We start from the raw sequence: 21,811 nt of genomic DNA, 5'->3' as shown, positions 1-21,811 counted from the left end.
TGAGGCAAGAAATGGCTTTGAGCCTTTATCAGAGAATAAAAGAAACTTCAAATAAAAGATTTTGTGCTTTCGATACCTATTTAAGGGACCTAATGGTAACATGAGATAAAAGTAGGCCTAAAGGGAATTCCTCCATCTGAATAATTTGGCCTACGTTTTTCTTGTTTATGGTATTTTAGAGCCAGTGAAAGTAATATTCAATCGATCAGTAACCAAATAGAAGAGTTTTATTTGATAAATAGTAGAGCTGATATCAACCAAACATTGACAGACCTTATCATGGCTGCCTCCATAGAAACGACCTTGACCCCAGAACGACTAATTCAAGAACTCATCTTATTATTGACCGTTTTGCATTGTAGAGTAGGCATGGAAATTGGTAAGGGTTAATCTTTTATGTGTCAGAAAAGATTCTGAATCCTTAGCTTTCAAAATTTTTTATTAAGATTTAGTTTAAGCATACTAATCTATTAGATGGCAGTTGAAAGTCTTATCCTCTGACCTCTGGCATTAGCTCCTATATGGCCATTAACATTTTGATTTACTGTGAGTCATAAAAAGATCCCTTATTACTCAATAAAAGTACTAATAGCACTTTTTGATACGCCCACATCTCTCTATGTGGACATATATTGTGGGCACCCCCATCCGTCCGTCTGTCAACATTTGCTTGTAAACACTCTAAAAACTAGATTTTTTGATGGAATCAAATGAAATTCTGTATGTGTATACATGTTCATAAAACGAAGTTCGAATTTGAGCTATTTTCGACAGTTAGAAGCAGAGTTATAGCCCTTGCCCCAAAATTTGAATATTTACTGCATGCCGTGGTGGGCGTATATGGCTGTGGTCCACTATCTTTATCTATTGGAATGCTAATATTGTAGGTGCCTATTTTCTACAGACTGTTATTACTAAGTTAGATGAAGAATTATGTAAAAGTAATTATGGTAGTGGTAAAACTGTAGAAAATATCCTTATGATTGTCACAACCTTGTATAATTACCAGGTAGGCCTACCTTGTCATATTTATATAGATGAATTGCTCACAATTATGTCTGATGTCTAAAAACTAGATTTTTTGATGGAATCAAATGAAATTTGGTATGTGTATATATATTCATAAAACGAAGATCAAGTTCGAATTTGAGCAATTTTCGACTGTTAGAAGCAGAGTTATTGCCCTTGCCCCAAAATCTTGAATATGCTTTTACTCTCTTAGTTTTCAACCAAATTTGATGAAACTTAAAACGGATGTTATTGGACTTAAATGGAAAGGTTTGAGAAAGTTTAGTTTACTTCTGGTTAAATTTAAGGCTTTTTCAAGATTTAGGCCCCTTACGTAAGTTTTGAGGAGTTATTGCCCTTTAACCGCTATACAGTAAGTGCTTCTATCAACATCAATGCTCGTAAACATTCCGTCGTTCCGTCTGTCAACATTTGCTTGTAAATGCTCTAAAACCTAGATTTTTTGATGGAATCAAATGAAATTTGGTATGGGTATACATGTTCATAAAACGAAGATCAAATTCGAATTTGAGCTATTTTCGACCGTTAGAAGCAGAGTTATTGCCCTTGCCCAAAAAATCTTGAATATGCTATAACTCTTTTGATGAAAGTTTAGTTTACTTCTGATTAAATTTAAGGCTTTTTCAAGATTTAGGCCTCTTATGTCAGTTTTGAGGAGTTATCGCCCTTTAACCTCTATACAGTAAGTGCTTCTATCAACATCAATTGCTCGTAAACACTCTAAAAACTAAAAAACTAGAGTGTTTGAAGGAATCAAATGAAATTCAGTATGTGCATATATATTCATGAAACGAAGGTCCATCGGTTCATCTGTCTGTCTATCGGTCCATCTTGAATATGCTATTAGTTTTCAACCGATTTTGATGAAACTTAAAATTGATGTTTCGTTTTTACCATCCGCATGCCGTGGTGGGCGTATATGGCTGTGGTCCACTATCTTTGTAATTGACATACATTTTTATCTTGAATAGCAAATTTTGTGAAATTTGGGATGCTGTACTTAATTTTAAGTTACAATATTTGTTCATGGCTCTTATTTGTAGCCATACATAGAATAAGATAATAGTGCTTAAGAATCATGTATGGCATAGCAATATTTAATATTTTACTATATTTATAATACTTTTAGGTGATTCACAGTAGTTTGATATTTGATATTGTACACAAATTGATGGAGAATTTTACAGAGAGAGATATTGAGTTGTTATTGTTTATTATTAAAAGTAAGTTTAATATTTATCAGAATACAAATCTCCATTCTGTTTTTTTTCGTAGTATTACTTCATCTGTCTTCTGTATTTCAAATTATTTTCAAAATTCAAGTAAGGGTTCCATTGGGCAACAGAAATTAACAATGCTTACATTAGTAGCAGAACAGTCTTTTTTAAAAGCTTTTCTCAATAATATGAACTTTTAATTTGAAAAAAATATTGCCCCTGGGATAATTTTTCAATATGCCCACATACAAAAAGAGGTAAACATGAAAATGAAATGAAAGAACATAAAATGGTTTCTATTATTTAGATGTTGGGTTCAACCTACGTAAAGATAATCCTGTTCAACTGAAAGAAATAATACAACAGATGCAAAGTAAAGCCACAGAAACTGAGAAAACCGGCAAAGTGGAGAAAAGTCGAATACAGTTCATGTTAGATATAATTCTAGCTATTAAAAATAACAATATGAGAAAAATACCTAATTATGATCCTACGCGTATAGAACATTTGAAACAAGTGTTGAATAATATAGTCAAAGGTAGGTTTTATAGGATTCATTTTTGGATCCATAGTTTTGGGGAAATTTAACCTTGGCCAAAGCAGAATTGGGCAATTCAGCTTTGCAAAGATACCAAAAGGTTCTATCTTGTTGAAATACTACTGTAATAAACTCCCATAATAAGTGACATTAAAGGCCTTGAGCTGACAATTTGAGTCTCAATCTTTAATGTATAGCAATACTGGATTATAAATGTTAATTTTTTTATTTAGTGAAATAGTGCTTGAATTAATGAAAGTGAATTCAAAAACTCTATAGTTCCCACTATATTTGACCAGTGAATAACGATTTCTATGTAATAATTCTAGGTAATGGCCCATCCAGTAATCAGATCTGTATAACTTATCAAGATTTATTACAAGCTGATAATAATGGTAAATGGTGGTTGGTAGGTTCAGCTTGGTCTGGTAGAGATACAGATCACAACCACTCAGGTATGTAAGGTATTACTTGTATTTATTTGGTTATAAATTTTTCCAAATTTTTAAACTGTCGCATTCAGTTTTAACTTAAGCAATTGGACTATAGTATAGATACAAAATATATTAGTAAACTCAGTGAATAATCTTACTTTGAAGTAAATAAAAAATGTTAATCTTATGATGTGAACTATTTGGAATCACTGTATCAAATTGACAATCTCAGCTTTGTTGCATCAGAGTAAGAGGAATGGGCAAGGAATATAGTTCTTAAGAATAAGCTGTAAATTTATTATCTTATTCTAGGTATAGCAGATTCCAGTAGTAAAATGTTGAGTGAAGCTAATGCCACATTATTAAAGTTAGCTCAAAAACTCAGAATGAATACGGATACCAGAAAATGTATCTTTCTTATTCTTATGACAAGTGAGGTAAATATAGTGCTAGAAAAGTTAATAATCTACCAAGCTTTCAGTTATGCAGAAACAAATTTGCAAAAGACAAAAAGGGATATTTGTAGATGGGTAAAAAAATTACCATGATTACCTTACAATATTTGTTTTTAGGATTTTGTGGATGCCTTTGAGAAATTATTGAAATTAGGACTGAAGAATCAACAAGAAAGGGAAATAGTTCATGTCATAATGTCATGTTGTCTGCAAGAGAAAGACTATAATGCATACTATTCCTATATTGTACAGAAATTCTGTCAATTTGACAGACGTTTTCAGGTAGGATTGTCTTCTTAAGCCTTGTTTATACTGTGACATTTACACATGTATGTATAATTTAGCACATGTGCAAATTTACTTATGTGAGCAAATTTGACTGTATGGACGAATGTGCGGGTTTTACTGAGGTGAGTAAAAATGCTACAACTGTGAGCAAATTTACTTACAATAGGTATATTCCTCAATATCTATTTTGAGTGTGGTTTATTGGCATTGCCTAGTCAAACCATTCCTTGGACCTAGGTTTTCTTCTTAGTTAACTAACATTTGTACAACCCAGAGTTAGCTACTCCCAGAAAATATGGAAACCTAGCGGAGACTTTTTAGTCTGATCCTACCATGGCTATGACAAATTGTCAATTTGCTTGAGATTTACTTAAGGGACAGTAAATATACTTTTGCAAAAGTGTGTAAATTTGCATATGTGAGCAAATTTGCAAAATTCTCGCCGTTTAAAAAAGGCTTTAGTTTATTACTCGGAGCTAGTAAAATATTCCCCTTTTCCTGCAAAATTTCCATCAATGCACACAGGTGGCAGGATTTATATGGAGTTTGAAGAAACATCAATGATCGCAGATGCTGGGGTTAAGATAGGTTCAGTCATCTTACTAAAATGTTTGACACATTTCTGTGAGGTTTGATCCATATGTATTTGTATTACAGTATTGTAGTATCAGTTTCCTTTAGTGAAATCACCACATTATATTTGATATTACAGATGACCCTACAGTATTATATTTGGGATAAGTTTAAAGAAATGGGCAATCTATCTTTAAGGCACAGTAATAATTTAATACAAGTTATAAATCATCAGTTAGGACATCAGGCCATTACATTATCAATATTAAAGGTAAGTACTCTTCTAATTTCAAACTTTTTTTGTTAAATGTAACAATTTAGTGAGTTGTAATGAAGAAATTCTTATGAATTACAATTACTAACTTTATTTGAGCGACATTTCGAAAAGAAAGGAAAATTATTGAAGCCATCCAAATAAGAAGACATATTCCGTCAATCAACAGAGATCCTGGAGTTTTCATTACCAAGGCCTATGATCACCTTATTAGCAGCACATTAGCAGTTATATGCTTTAATTGGGTTCTTAATCCTTTGTTTTGTTATGTTGTTTTCTCTTTACCTATATATAGGCTTGTTAATCTTTGTAATATTATTCATTGCTTGATAAAGACCAGAGAACGCTGGCCGAAACGTCGCTCAAATAAAGTTAGTAATTGTAATCCATAAGAATTTTTCATTATATCCAACACCTTTACTAAATGCCATTCAAAGATCAATTCATCTGGAATGAAATGATCTAAGGTAAATTGCATAATAAAGACATTCAAAGTTAAACCAGGTTTTTGTTTTGTTTCAGGTTGTTGAGTTCGGAACTCTAGACAAACCCATGGTGAATTTCCTTAAACAATTATTAGAACAATTACTATTGACCAATTCTCAAGATGTGATCCAATCTATATTTCATAAAGTTGCAGCAAATGACAAATTAAAACATTTACAAGAAGGACTTAAATTATTCTTAGTGCACTTTCTAAAGAAGAAAAAGATTAAAAGTGAAGCTGGTGAAGAATTGTTATTAAAAATTGATCTTGCTGAGAAAGCTTTGAGTGAAGGACAGAGAAATTTATTGTTATAGTTAAAAATTATTATTAGGGATTGGGACTTAAAATAAAACAATTTCAAGTAATAAGCGAGAGTTTCCTTTTCATTAGCAAGCTACATTTGTTCACTGGGGTAGAGATCCAAAGCTCTATCAGCTAGTTGTTTTAAAATCTGCTTATGATTTTCCAAATATGTAGTTCAGTCCAACTTGATAGTTTGATTGATTGTGAGGATGATTATGGGCCCAAAATGTATACCTGTACTTTGATATGTCACAAAACTGGGAAATCTATGATAATCTGAAACATTTTAAAGATCAAAGATATTGACATCTATATCATAATAAATTTCAATTCCTGTGTTCACAGGGGAAAATGACAAAGGGACAGGAACGACATACCCTGTTAAATAAACATTAACTCAAAAATTTAGACAATTAAGTCATCTATAAAATATTTTTCTTCAAAAAATCACAGGTGTGTAAGAATTGGATAATTTTATAACAAAATATTGACCAGTATTTTCATTTAGATATTTCCACAAAGACATTTAAAAGAATATAGTCATCTAAACATTTGCTTTACCGGCTGATTTGATATGTGTATCACTTTTCTGAATGGAATATCAAAGTATAATAGATTCTTAGAAAAATGGATTGAAATTAACATTCTTAAATTAATTCATTTATACTGACCAACCAAGTATGAAATTTGAGAAGAGCTTGTGTTAGAAAAAAATATATCTTCAATATTTATAATTTACAGAATTATTATTCCATTGATTAATGATCTATGGCTTAATCAGATTAACCACCCACTAAACATCCATATCCTTGTCCCAACAGAAGAACAATGTTTGATCACTATTTGTAGGCATCATATTATAGGTGACTTTTAACAGCAGTTGGTCCAGGATATTCAAAAACAGCAGCAGCTCCCATACCAGTTCCAATACACATAGATACCACTCCTAGTGACCTAAAATATACAATAAACATTACAATTGGTGTCCTAAAATATACAATAGACACTACACCTAGTGACATAAAATATGCAACAGATACTACACCAAGTGTGTTAAAACATTTAATAGATATAACAGCTAGTGACAAAAAAACAAAGAAACAATAGATTATACAACCAGTAAAATAAACTTTGATATCTAATGACAAGTTTCTACTGACAATCAACCAACAATCTCTATGGAAACTTTATCTGCCGATCCTCTATCAAAACCCTTAATGACAAAAACATGTATAAAACCATGTCACCATATTTATACTCAGAAAATTCACCACTATTTTCAAACACTCTAAATTAAAATACATTAAAAGGTATTTCAGAGCCCAAGTTTAATAACAAATAAAAAAAATACCTTTTTCCACGTCTTTTCAGTTCATGAAGAAGGGTAGCTATCTGGCGAGATCCAGTGCAACCTAATGGATGACCAAGAGCAATGGCACCACCTTTAGGGTTCACTTTGATTGGATTGATACCTAACTTTTCCACACAATATACAGCCTGACTAGCAAATGCTTCATTTATCTCATAAATTTCTATATCATCTATTCTTAAACCTGAAATGACAAAACCCAAAGACAATATCTCAATTCTATTTGATTAGCTTTAGCCATGGTATTGACAATATTTGTCTTGTGCTGGGGGTTAGTAAAGCATGTTGCACTTGATGTCTGGCAGATAATTCCTTCTTATTTAGCTATCCACTGTTAAAGATGTACATGTATAGTTTTTAATAAAAAATAATTTATTTTATTCGTTGTATATTGAAAGGTCGTTTCTGACCTGTGATTATTACAAGCATTATAAGTGGTAACATTTAAATGTTAAGCGAGCTTCAGGACAGTGTCAAAATTGCATAAAACGTATTGAAACTCATATGAAACTGAAAATGATACCATTTTATAAAAGTAGCTTATAAAGTATGACTTTGTCAACATTCTTACCTGCTTTTTTTAAGGCTAAAGGTATAGCTACAGCAGGTCCTATACCCATGATATCAGGTGGACAACCAGCCACTGCAAACGATCTTAACACTCCCAGTACAGGCCAACCTCTTCTCTCAGCTTCTGATCGCTTAGCAACCAATACAGCTGCAGCACCATCACTTACTTGACTTGAATTACCTTAAATGGCAAATACAACCTTTGATATGTTATTTTGGTGTACTACACAGTTTTAAACCCATTCACTTCTGGCAATTTACAGACGTGCTTTTATAATTTTTATTTTGGTAGGTTATCCCAAATCATGATATCATTGTGTCAGAGTTTAAAATAAGATGGAACATGGACCATGTTGAAGACCTATCTATGTCAAATGCAGACTAGAAAATTGATTTACCAGCTGTCGTTGTTCCGTTTTCTTGAAATGCTGGTCTTAATTTTGATAAACCTTGTAAGGTGGTTGGTCGAATTCCATCATCTTTTGTAACCTAAAGAAGAATTAACAGACTGTATAGGTAAAACCCTATCAACTTTCATTTTCTTCATTTAAATAACTATGTTATTTATTTATTGGTTGCCCTTTACATCTGTGCTATGCAGAAATGAAAACAAGATCAACAGATTAACAGTTAAAAATAACGAATAAATATTCTGTTTCAAATTAAAAGCATGTGGACATGGGTATTTTCATATTTTCGGTGAATAGTCAGACCCAGTCTGGTTTTAAAAGTATCTTACTCTGATAGTTTGTTCTTGACCCTCTTTATTAGTGATAGTTGTAGTAACAGGAACAATTTCATCTTGGAAATATCCCAGTCTTTGTGCCTCACTGGCTCTGAAATACATGAACTAGAAGTTTATTTTTTACTTTTTCACAACTTGCAAAGCCTAAAGGTACAAAAAATTTCTTTTGCACTGATATTATCTTATTTAAAAAATATAATATGAAGTCCTTCCTGATCAATTATATCATACCTTTTCTGTGATTCTAGAGCAAATTCATCTTGCTTCTGTCTGGAAATTCCAAATTTATTTGCTACATTTTCAGATGTTATCCTAAAATTAAAGAAAATATCTAAATAACCACCTAACAATTTTGATGGCAGTTGGTGATTTCAGCATTTATGTTATATACAACTGACAAACTAACAATCTGGATATTAACAAGTCTTTCAATAGAATCATTTTCTTACTTACCCCATAGGAATGAGACAATCTCTAGCTTTTTCTACCTCAAATACCTTTGGGTTCACGCCATCGGCACTGTTTTTACTCTGAGTCATGGACTCAAAACTGAAAATGTTTAAAAATTACTACGTAAAATATGAATCTCTATTAAATAAAATGCAAATTTATGTTTTAAGGAACTCAATTTATCTTTTTATGGAAATCACCAAGATTTTGTATTAGTCTTTGACACCAAGATTTCTCCTGTCTTGGGATTTAATAGCCAATGTGGACTCAATCAATTACGAAGAAATTGGGATAATGTTGTATCTTATTCAAATATAGGGTAAAGTTACATGTACATCAGTGTTCATAGCATGTGACTTTTATCTACACTTTCTATAATATTGGTAAAACATAATGTAATTCCAAAAGGCTACAATGATATAAACAGTTCCAGTAAATTTACTTATATGACTTACCCTCCTGCCAGACCAATATTACATACACCATTTCTTATACTACCTTAAATGATTAAAATATCATTTATAATTCATATCATATTGTTTTACTTGATCAGAGCTCATCTAAAGCTCATGCCATCATGCATCTGATTTCTTAGCACAGTTAAGAGGTAAATATTTTAACCATAAGTCACAAAATGTTCTGCGACATAATCAAAGCTTATTTTTGATTTATATAAATGATATTGTTAATGATATAAGATCCAACATCAGACTATTTGCTGACGACACTAGTCTATATCTGAGAATTGGTGACCCGACAGCCAGTGCGACTGTCCTAAATGATAACCTAGAAAAGATTAATATTTGGGCTAAAACGTGGCTGGTATCCTTCAACCCGCTGAAAACTGAAACTCTAGCACTGACTACTAAACCGAATCCGGTTCTACCTACACTGAATTTAGATAATGTTCCAATTAAAGAAGTTGATTTTCATAAACATTTAGGTCTTACTTTTCAAATAAACTGTCAGTGGGATAAGCATATAAATGAGATTTTAACCAAAACTGGAAGGACTTTGGACTGTTTTAGATCTCTGAAATATCGTCTTAATAGGAAATCATTAAAAACCATATATTATTCATTCGTCTTGCCTAACTTCGATTATTATGATGTCACATGGGATGGGTGCACTGCAAAACTAAAAGAACTGTTAGAAAATCTCCAATTAGACGCACTCAGGACTATATGCGGTGCCATGAGGGGTACCAGCCATAGACTACTATATCAAGAGTCAAGAGGTGCAATAACGCTACAAGAGAGACGACAGCGCCACAAATTAACTCTAATGTACAAAATTTACCACAAATTAACTCCTACCTACCTGTCAAATCTAATTCAAATAAATGATAACCCTTACATTTACAACTTGAGAAGAACTAACAATATAACTGAGTATAATTGCAGGACAGAATTATTCTATAGTTCCTTCATACCATCTGGCATTAGAGAATGGAACAGTCTGTCTATTAACTTACAAAATTCACCTACTATAAAATCTTTTAAAGCATCTCTCAAATCAAATGACATTCCTGTACCATCTTCTTATTTCTTCGGCACTCGCAAAAATCAAATTCTACATGGTCGTCTTTGTCTTTCTTGTAGCGAGTTAAATGGACACAAATTTCTACGAAACATTTCAGACAATCCCTCTTGCCTTTGTGGTCACCAATTCGAAGATCCTGAACATTACTTGCTCTACAGCCCAATACATTCAGATGTACGAAGAGATACTTTCTTTCTGTTACACCCTTCTGATTTAATTATTAATACACTTTTATTCGGAACAAAATGTCAACAATTATCAATAGTCATATTCGAACAAGATCATAAATTCATTCAGCAAACGAAAAGATTCTGCATTACCTAGATTTTCAACCAATGTCACCAGCACTGAGGTGTAGATATCATGTAAATATGTTGAGTTTAGCTCAAAATCATGTTATTCATTTTATTATCATTTTCTAATTTAATATATCATGTACTGTATGTTTCCGGGGAGAGGGGTAATATAGGCGAAAGCCTGTTCCCCAATCCCTTTCATTTCTATGAATAAAATATTGTTTACAAAAAAAAAAAAAAAATGTTCTAAAAGTCGAAAGAGAAGTTTGAATCCACAATGACTATTAGTATCAACAACTGTCAATGATACCTGGTAGTTGGTACTAAAAGGCCTACCCAGAGCTGTAACAGCTTTTAAGAAGCCAGATAATTCAGACAAACCTGCTACATTCAAAACTGCTTGTAACCCAGAAGAACATTGTCTGTTTGTAGTAAAGATTGGCACCGTTTCAGGAATGTTGCTGAAAAAAATGACAAACTAAAAAGATTAACAATAGAGACTTCTTGATGTTGGTGATTGTATAGCTACTATTCACAATGCATCATGGCTGATAACATCAAACCTGAGCAATCAACAGGATATTGAACTAGAAACTTTAGCAATATAAGATATAGTCTCCAATTGTGATTGTATAGCTACTCACAATGCATCGTGGCTGATAACATCAAGCCTGAGCAATCAACAGGATATTTAACTAGAAACTTTAGCAATATAAGATATAGTCTCCAATTCACCCAATGATCAGAAGATGGAAAACAATGTGTACCTATCCAATTTGCGAGTAAAAATCCTTGAGGTGGCAAAATCAATGAAGTAAATATGATAGACCAATGGCCATCCTAGATCATTCAGGCTACTTTGATACTGTTAATAGTCCTTAAATTTACCATTTTGAAAAAGAATATTTGTTGTGATCATAACCTAAACTATAGGCCTACCTATAGAACTGAGCAAATCTGGCAGTTGCTGCTGCTCTCTGATCTCCAACATTTCCTGTTAAAAAAATACAGAATTGTGATGGAATTCAAATTCAGTTTAATTAAATTTGTCTGAAAATACCATACTTGCTCATTTATATTTGTTTGCTTGGCAGGGCTGAGATAAACTAACCAACCAACGACTTATTCCCATTTTGACAAATACTGAAAGGACAAAAATACAGCTCAAATGCAAATGACTGAATTCCTGGGATTTTGTATGACCTACCAATACAAATATCTCCAATATCTGCTGGTGCTAACTTGACATCATTGATAACAGCTTGAAATACTGTAGCTAGTAGATCATCTGGATAGGTATCCTACAAATACAAATTATAAATTGTCATGACAACTGAAATAGGTAAGATCTTTAGGGGAGAAATCAAATAATCTGCTGTTTCTGAGAATTTGTATTTATGATAAGATAGGTTCATCTTAGAAAAAGTTTTAAAAGATTTAATGGACCTAAGTTGATAAGGGTAAGGAGGGACACTGGAGGTAGAAGAGGGACACATGACTGTTAGAAGAGGTACACAATATTAGAAGATATATTATATATAAATACTCTGGTCACACTAAGAATATTAGGAATTTTTGGGTGAGAAGTGGGACGCATGTTAGTGTTCTATTTCTCCCATAATTGGATCTTTATTAAATAGGTTATTCAATTTGTACAGCTAAAAGCTTACATATATGACTATATGGAATGCAAGTTGGAAAGGTCAACAGAATTGAATTTAATTGGTTGACAATTATAAAAACAAATGAGGGTGCCCCACTTCTCCAATTCTTAACACTCCTCCTATTTGTGAGTTTAAAGTAAATGACACACCAGTGGCCTATATAACATATAGCATATTCTCCTAGAATACAATTTTTATTGAACTAAATTGCAATTTGTCAGAATTTCCTTTTAGAGAGTGTCAGACCTATGGCTAAGCAGTTTATTTAACTGAGATATTTCCAAGCTGATATGAGCTGAAAAAGAAGTCATCTCTATTTTGACTGCCATTGACTCACTTTGAATGAACCCCTTTTTGCTTTTCCAATAGGCGTTCTCAGAGCAGAAACTATGACAATGTCTTCCGGGTTGCATGGGAAACCTGGAGTTACTGCAGCTGCATTTGATCTTGTTAATTTCCATCTACTATCTAGATTCTCCCTTTTATTAATTGTATTTGTCAGTTTCTCCATTGTTTTCGCTGATCAAAGTACGTTTTTTAATGGAAACCCCCTTGTGACGTCATAAGGAATCCCAAACAGGTGGTTGTAGTCTTGATTCTTGATCATCTAAGACACTTTTTAGTTAGATTGCTCTATCAATTTTATCTTATATTATCTGAAAGGTTCGTTATCATTTTGCGAATTTTCGCTTTGTTCTTTATTAAAACTTCCGTCTATGAACAATATGAATACTGCAATAGCAATCTTCTTAAAGATGAAATTTCCATGGGCAGATAATTACAGTTAATTTATGAAACCGGAAGTAATTACTATTACTATTTTTAGCCAGTCAATTTTCTTGCGGGAGGTATCTAGGGAAGCTGACATTGTAAGTATTAAAAAATGCGTTTTATGTTATAAATAATAATCAACTTGTAATAAAACTTATAGGATTTACTTGATGCTGTTCATAGATGTTGATGTAAGAAAGTTTATCTTCCATGGTGAAGAATTTTATGAAGGAATTGGATGCCATCTGTTGAATTGTTTTGATCCATATGATTTTCCATAATTTATCACCATTTTTCACTTTCTCTGACTTTGTTAAAATTTACACGTCTAGGCCTACTGTCAATTTTTTTAAGGGTAAGAAGATAGCAATATAATGAAATTATTGTAATTATAACATTTTATTCATAAAACAGAATTGGCTATTAGATCTATCTTGTTACGGTTATGTTGTAAGAGCTTGGCTTTCAACCTCAAAAACCAAGCAAAAAAAGAATTTAAATGCAGTAAATAAATTTGTAAAAAATCACAGATCAAATATACATTGTTATTTATGGTCAGGTAATAAATCAAACTTTTACTATACTATATTGTGGGTGACCGCTTGAAACCTCATACATGCCAAAAGCGCAGATCTTGTGATCAAAACCTCTTATTTCTAGCTTGATTGTAAATAACCAAAAAAACACTAATCAAATAACACGTATATGAACTGTCAGATTTAAAACCTCGTAAAATATTATATTATATAATGTTCAATGTTCCTTTTTCTGCGGATGAAAACGAAAAACCTTGTATACCGGTACTGTATTATTATACGAGTTATTGGTTCAATAGGCCAGAGTACTCAAATTGTTATACGAGGTTTGAATTTTCAAAGAATGAAAACCACGTACAGTGGTAAAAAAATATTATAATAAAGATTGATTTCAACAAAATACGCTCACAAATAGTTTTTCTCTAAAAGTAATTTCGCGTCATATATCTTTATACGAGGTTTCAAGCGGTCACCCACGATATGCTACATTTTTGTTACTGTATGTGTGGGAAATAGGGACCATGTACACGTATTTGTATTACATGAATGTACTAGCATTATGGAGGTCAATCGTATTCAGAATTAGATGCTATGTTTGGTATGCTGATACATGTTCAAAGACAAAATACCTCTTTTACCTATCTAAAATGATACGTGCAATGTCCTTTCACTTTCGACATTGTACATTGAACAAAGCATAATTGTCTTTGTGTCTTTTACATTGCACTTGTTACATTACATCTTCGTCTTAGTATCTTCTACATTGCATTAGCGAATGTGTTTTATCTCGACTGCATTATCTTTTTGTGAACTGTGGGCGGAGCCTATCAGCAATATTAAATCATACACAATAACTTTGACCTCCATACTAGCATAGCCTAGCCATTAACATATTTGTCATTAGAAATAGTTGATTCAACTAATCAAGTGTTCAGGAGTGTGTTTAATGTTTGTGAAGTAATTAATCAATATGTATTCAGAGTATGAAAATTTCTAGTCAATTGCACCCAAATTGATATGGTAACAATGATTGTCAATTCATGAATATTATATTTGGCATTGTAGGTCATTTATAGATTCATAAATATTCTTTAAGAATAAAAACATGCTATTGTTAATTTTGAAAGTAATTTCAAATTAAAGGATGTGAAGTTTCATTAAAACAGGAAATGTGACTTAATCCTCCCAATGTTGAGTATTTATTGTGTTTTGAGCAGGATTTCATTCAAAAGAGAGAAAGTGTTATATCCAGATGCAAAGAAAATATTTTGGGGATACACAAATTTAAACAAAAACACTGAATCATTTTCAAAGGTTTCATAATCTTTTACAAATTAATTTGGTGAATCAATCTTATCAGTACAAGAATTTGTTTTACTGTTTGACAAGTTATGTTCATTATATGAGTTGATAATGCCTACTTGATTTGATTGAGGTTATCAATAAGATGTGACCATTTGATATCTAGATCATTATAGATTGCAATATCATCCTTTTATGGAAAGTGGAAATTGAACATACCAGTACTTGGAGAAACCAAAATGGAAAATGTCTGCATGAAAAGAAAACCTCTCAACTTTTATTATATATGGGGCTGTAAATATAACAGTGTTTTATCTTGGACTGATTGGATTTTACCAAATTTTATAAGCTTCTGCTTTGATGTATTTAGTCAAATGGGTTAAATCTTCACAAGTTTTCAACTATGGCTTGCTTTGTTTTGTTAATGTTAAAAATTTAAAGGGGCGAATTTAACTTGCTGCCTTTAAGAGGTTTGACAAATAAAGACAAAATCATAAGATAAAATTTATCTGAATTGATGGAGATACCACGTCTTAGAATAAACATAAAATTTAAATATTTTAAACTTGGCCTTTCAGAGCATATATTCATCAGTAGATATACCTGGTGTCATAAATAACATAACAGGATCCTTATATAATCCGAAAATCCAAAAAACTTAATAAAAATGCAACTATTGAACAACGCTTAATTATGATAAATTTCATATTACATAAACATGAGCAAAAAATGTTTATTTATCACATAACAATCAGTAAACGCATATTATCCTAAAATTCATTGCAATTTTTCCGTATTGGGCCTTTATTTTTATACGCCCACATGTAAGATGGGCGTATATTGTAATCACCCGTCGGTCCGTTCACATTTGGCTCGTGCTCACTCTACAGGCTACAGTTCTTTATGGATTTATTTTGTATGTCAATGTTGTTATGAAGATGATCCCTATTGATTTTCGTGATGATCGGATAATTTTTCACCGAAATATCGCGTCTTACTTGATGTTTTTCTCTATTAGCTATATTGTGCAACTCGTGCTCACTCTATAGGCTACAATTTTTTACAGATTCTTTTGATTTTTATTTTGTATGTCTATGTCGTTATGAAGATGATCCCTATTGATTTTCATGATGATCTATCGATTTTCATGATGATCAGATAATTTTTCACCGAAATATCTTGTCTGACCAGACGTTTTACTCTATTAGCTATATTGTGCAACTCGTGCTCACTCTACAGGCTACAATTCTTTACAGATTCTTTTGATTTTTATTTTGTATGTCTATGTCGTTATGAAGATGATCCCTATTGATTTTCATGATGATCTATCGATTTTCATGATGATCAGATAATTTTTCACCGAAATATCTTGTCTGACCAGACGTTTTACTCTATTAGCTATATTGTGCAACTCGTGCTCACTCTACAGGCTACAATTGTTTACAGATTCTTTTGATTTTTATTTTGTGTGTCAATGTCATTATGAAGATGATCCCTATTGATTTTCGCGATGATCGGATAATATTTCACCGAAATATCGTGTCTGACTTGACGTTTCACTCTATTAGCTATATTGTGCAACCCTGTAGTCACTAAAGACTGTTTAATCATTTCTGACAGCTGCCAGTGGGCGTATGTTACCTTGCCTGGCAAGCTATCTTTAATATTTTACACCTTTCTACTAAATGTCCTTGCGCGTAACAGAAAAAAGGTCTTGGTAAAATCATGTGATTTAGTCATCAATTTTAAAGAATTTCATGTTATGTTTATATGGTGCATGAATACATGACCTAATGTATAGTTATTAACCTGTGCTATGAGTTCATATCGTTTTTCTTAACCTCGTTATGTACCAGAGAACAGAACTCTTGTGAGATAAAATGTAACATGATACAGTAATGTATATTATTTAAAAACCGAAGATTTTAATTTGAATTGTTTGCTGTGAGAGAATACCAGGTATTTTTGCAAACATCTGTTGAGTTAAAGATTTAATATGAATATGAATTTTTTAGATGGAATATTTACTGAAATGACATTATATATAAATATATATATATATGAATATTCACATTGGCAGTTTTGAATTAGTAGAACTTTGTTACAATTGCAATCATTGAGATAGTTGCAGGTTCTGATAACTCAGTTTGTAAGTCCTGGCAACGTATTCTCGAAAAGATCTAAGGGCTAGGATGTCCAAGGTTCTTATCTTCTAACATTGATTCTAGGACATCCTAGCGATAAGATCGTTTCAAGAATACTCGGCCAGATTCAGATGTTCAGATCAATTTGCAGAAACCATAATTCTTCAATTAATTTATTATAAATATTCATTATTATTTTACTTTTTAAAAGTTTCATTTGTTTGTGTTCTTGTGTCTAAGGTGTCAAATATTGATTTGGTCAAACTTTAGAATCCAAATTTCAGTAGGACAATAGGACAGTATGTAAAGGACAGTAAGGAAATAGATAGTTGTTAATCTAAAATTAATCTAATGAAATTTGATTGAGTCACATACTTTACTGGGTTTGGTCACATCATTGTTTCTTTTGATTAATGTTTCAAACTTTTTGATTTCAAGAATGGCACAGCATGACGTCTGAATGACATTAAATTTAGATTGAAATATGATATTTATACCTGATGACCAGTTAATAAAATTTTAAATAGCTAATGTTTTTTTAAACAGATAGTATCAGAGATACAAATTAAAATATATCAAGTGAATAAGCTTATTCTATTTGATCTTCTTCCTACCTCTAAAGAGGTTTGAATTTTTATCATCAATTTAATGTGTATTTGGAACAGTTCTAGCTTGTATTTGGTCCATTGTGATCCCTGTCCAATGTCGTGTTCATGTGATTCCTGTTATTTAAAAAAAGATTACTTCAGATTAGGATAAGTCTGTGACAAATATCATAAGGTGGTCTATAGTGGTTTGACGATTCATCTTCAAATATATCTCATCAGTAATACTGCAGATAAACTTATAGTCTCTTTATAAGACTATAGATTCAACTGGACTATTTTTGTTTGCAATTTTTATTGTGTAATAATCAGATACATGTGACTGTCACTATATGATAGCCACAAGACATTTGTCTGGCTCTAATTTCTGTATTATTTAAAACTGAACGAATGATTAAGACATTTTAATATATTTTAAATAATAAAAAGGAAATACAAAGGATTTCAAGATTGGATTAATCTGAATTATTTGTGGATTTGGGATATATATGGAAATTCTGTGACGTTAATCAGACGTATAATGTTGTAGTATTTTGAATACGTTAGCTTACTGAGAATTTTTTTTCTTTAAAATAGATCGAATTTTGAATAATTTTTCGCATTCTTGTAAAGTTTTGTTTAAATTTTCATTTGAAAAACGTTTTGACATTATTTTATAACAATATTCTGTTATTTAATATTCTGTGTTATTTGCAAAGTGTCACAGAAAGTGATATTAAGAATCGTAGGAACTAAAGGATCATTCTTGATATTTGATATTTGTTGGTGAGAAATTCAGTATTTTGATAATCTTATATATCTTTTTAATGTTGATGAAGCAGGAATAACAAATCGTTCTCAGTAGCAGTTGAGGTCAAATCAAATAAATCAGGCTATTTATGTGAACTCTTAATGTTGTTGAGTCAAGTGACAAGCACAATTTGTAAGGGATATTGAAACTTGAAACTGGATTGTTAGACAACATTTTCAATTTAATCTTAAGTGAATAAGTCATTTTGAGTTAACTCATATCAAAATGTCAACGTTCATTGGACATCAAACTATTATAAGACATGGGTCTAAAAATATTGAAGCTGATGTCGTGGTGAATTCTGAACAGTAAGCTTGCCATTTATTTCATAATCATTTTACTCTCTAAATAAAGTCTCATCTCATTAAGTAATCTCAATTATTATGCCATACTAGTCAGAAAAATCAATATTTATATTATATGAAGACAGAAGTAAGTTTAAGTTTGAACCTAACCAACACTCAAGAAATGGTGATCCAAAACCATTAAAATAAGTTTATGTGTATACTTTCAGTAGTACAATGGATATGATTGGTAAACCTGCCCGGTCTTCTGATATGAAATATTTTACATGGTTAGTATTGTTGGCTCAGGTGTTTGGATTGACTGCGGTAGTGTTGGTTGCTGTATGGATGGGACATTTTCAACAAGGATTTGCCTGGCAGAGTAATCCTGGATTAGAATTTAACTATCATCCACTCTTTATGGTCATTGGAATGATCTTCCTTTATTCTGATGGTGAGTTCATTAAGCTTATATTATACTATTCTGAACTTGTTTTAAGCCAGTTGGATCATTAAAGATGGGTTTCCTTATTTTTTAGTGTCAAATTAAGCAAACTATTAGATTAATTGGTGTTTCTAATGAATTATCGTGTATTCTATTTCTTAATCATATCATTTTGTTCTTATAACATATAATCAAGAGTTTTAACCAATCATAAATGTCCATATATGTACAGTCTGGATATACAAACCAATACTTTTTGACCTTTCTTGATCCGGTCACTCATTGGTATTTTGCTGGTAATTCTCTTCTAATTTAGCTAATTATGAATTAATTATGGACATGTGAGAAAAACTGGTATTTTCCAAGTCATTTGAACACCTCTACTTTCTATTCATAAAAGTATTAGGGAAATATATAGGGAAATATACCGGTAGATCAAAATTAACATCAACGTTATATTCTACTTTTCAGCTATTCTAGCCTATCGAGTATTCCGTAATGACAAGAAAATGTATATCAAACTGTTGCATGCTGGAATGCAAATAACTGCCCTCATTTTTGTTGCGGTAGGATTGAAAGCTGTGTTTGATAGTCATAACTTGAAAAAGCCAGATCCTATACCCAATCTGTATACCTTACATAGTTGGCTGGGTCTAATAACAGTTATATTGTTTGGTCTTCAGGTAAGAATCGCCTTAAAAGATTTTTATATTAAAGAGATTGTAAAGAGGTTTTCAAAATATTTATTTTTAAATCCGTAGACCCATAAATACTAAGATACTTTTTGAAAACAGTATGTTTCATGTAAATAAAAACCACTGAAAATTAAGCTACATTTTTGTTTATGGCCCGGTCACACCTGACTGCGACCACTTTTGATCAAACAGCGATGTAAAATGACTATTTACGGTCAAAGGTGGGGAAAACAAGACCAAAAGTCCCTAAAAAATTACAAATTTATAAACAGTTGACCTGTTACCGAGAGTTATGCGACCATATTGGTTTTTGTAGCGTCTTTGCAAAGGGCCTTATGTGGTTTAAAGCATATTTGACATTAGTGACATCATCAAACACTTATTTATTGTGGAATTGCATGAACCACAAAAAACAAACTGAATATTGATGCTATCAGTGTCCCAGCTACACATGAAAAATTTAGAAAACCTCTTTACAATCCCTTTATGCAATTTGAGTCATGATACCACACCTTTGGATGGAATTCCTGAATCCTGTAAGTAAGAATTTGTTAACCAAAACTCATTTCAGTGGGTAGGAGGCTTTGCAACGTTCCTGTTTCCGAAAGCTGGAATGGCTACACGTATAATGGCATTACCTCACCATCAATTTTGGGGTATTGCTATACTGTGTTTTGCTGCTGCCACTGCCTGTATGGGAATCACCGAAAAGTGTATATTTAGTATGTAAGTATGACTAGTTTTACTCCTAACTCCTTATATCTTTTTAAAATTTCTTCAGCTCAAATCTCTCTTTGTCTGCATTGGATTTAAAGCTTTTTATATTTAGGCACTATTTTTGGACAATAATTATCATCTTGCAGTTTTGTTTTTCTAAACGTATAAATTGTACATTTTCCTATCATAAGATGAAATTTTCTTGTTGTACCACCAACATCTTCTTATTGTCAAGCTATTATAAATTTTGTACTTATACCTTGACTACAATAGCCACTATTACAGTATCATAGAATGCAGATTTGATTGGATTGTATGCCAGCAAAAAAATTGCCCTCAACAGAAAAGCTGATAATATTAATATGGTTTGTGTTTACAGACTTTCTATTGGGGCCTCTTTATTTGTTAGCATACAATCCAATAATACAATCCAATCAGATGCTTCATTTAACCTCCAAAAAACAAGAACGTTGACCATTAGTATTAGTACAAAATTAGTCATAGCTCGACATTGTGAAGATTACCACCAACATCATGCTAAACATTGGCTTATGTAACCATCTGAAATTGATTTTGTAGTAAAGATTACAGTCAAAGGCCAACTCAAGCCTATGTTGCCAACTTCCTTGGATTGATGATTGTCTGCCTTGTAACCACAGTTATTTACATAGTAACCAGGCCTGAATATAAACGGCCCCCTGCTCCTGAAGAGGATCATGTACCTCTGGAAGAAAATTAAGTATTCAGCAGATGAAATTATTATCCAATCAAATTGTTTGATGAGGAGTGTGGATCAGTTTTCCAGTCTCTATCTTGTTGATGTTTCTTTTCAAGTCGATGTCATTTGATGTTATTTATTATTATGATGTCATGTGGATGTTATTTATCATGTTGTTTCTGTTGTTATTTGCCTCAAAAATGTCAGGCAAAAAGTTAGTTATTGATCTGTTTGGAGCAAATGTGACATTTCAGGTTCTCTGTTCTGTCTTCTGAAACTTGATACTTCTCACATTTTGTATATCATTAAAAGTCCATTAAAATGACAATTGGATGATTTACCTTAAATTTGTGTAATCAGGGTCAAATTATCTGCTATATAAAACTTTTGATGGTGGAATTAATGGTTCAACCAAATTTTTTTTTTTATATTAAATGTTTTTTTTTTTACTTATGATAACTGTTATCAGACCTGTTGGTTAGGTTCCATATTTGATCAGTGCAATATTTATTTTTGTATTTAAAATCTGCTTTATTCCGTGCATAATTCTGGACAGGAAGGTCTGACAGG

General features: G+C 31.8%; 3 protein-coding genes across 3 annotated transcripts; 2 read left to right on the top strand and 1 right to left on the bottom strand.

Moving 5' to 3' along the window:
• The first annotated feature begins 240 nt into the window (after positions 1-240).
• On the top strand, positions 241-6,281 carry LOTGIDRAFT_223242 (hypothetical protein). The gene is made up of 9 exons (XM_009068577.1): positions 241-379; positions 888-1,009; positions 2,159-2,252; positions 2,554-2,784; positions 3,114-3,239; positions 3,531-3,655; positions 3,791-3,955; positions 4,674-4,805; positions 5,331-6,281. The coding sequence occupies exons 1-9, from the start codon at positions 280-282 to the stop codon at positions 5,607-5,609; spliced, it is 1,374 nt and encodes a 457-aa protein (XP_009066825.1). The 5' UTR covers positions 241-279; the 3' UTR covers positions 5,610-6,281.
• A 174-nt stretch (positions 6,282-6,455) lies between these two features.
• Positions 6,456-12,745, bottom strand: LOTGIDRAFT_134529 (hypothetical protein; the record flags this gene model as incomplete). The annotated part of the gene is made up of 12 exons (XM_009068576.1): positions 6,456-6,552; positions 6,950-7,151; positions 7,539-7,718; positions 7,936-8,026; positions 8,277-8,373; positions 8,514-8,594; positions 8,736-8,831; positions 9,188-9,226; positions 10,948-11,031; positions 11,510-11,545; positions 11,750-11,871; positions 12,572-12,745. 12 exons carry the CDS (start codon positions 12,743-12,745, stop codon positions 6,456-6,458), a joined length of 1,299 nt encoding a protein of 432 aa, XP_009066824.1.
• Positions 12,746-13,079: 334 nt separating this feature from the next.
• On the top strand, positions 13,080-21,811 carry LOTGIDRAFT_236962 (hypothetical protein). Its single transcript, XM_009068575.1, has 5 exons — positions 13,080-13,103; positions 18,897-19,120; positions 19,583-19,794; positions 20,378-20,532; positions 21,103-21,811. The coding sequence occupies exons 2-5, from the start codon at positions 18,904-18,906 to the stop codon at positions 21,260-21,262; spliced, it is 744 nt and encodes a 247-aa protein (XP_009066823.1). The 5' UTR covers positions 13,080-13,103; positions 18,897-18,903; the 3' UTR covers positions 21,263-21,811.

The sequence above is a fragment of the Lottia gigantea genome (genome assembly GCF_000327385.1).
Source record: "Lottia gigantea unplaced genomic scaffold LOTGIsca_91, whole genome shotgun sequence".
NCBI classification, from domain to species: Eukaryota; Metazoa; Mollusca; class Gastropoda; family Lottiidae; genus Lottia; species Lottia gigantea.
The sequence above is the reverse complement of the archived record's forward strand: the minus strand, read 5'-3'. Positions and strand labels throughout refer to the sequence as shown.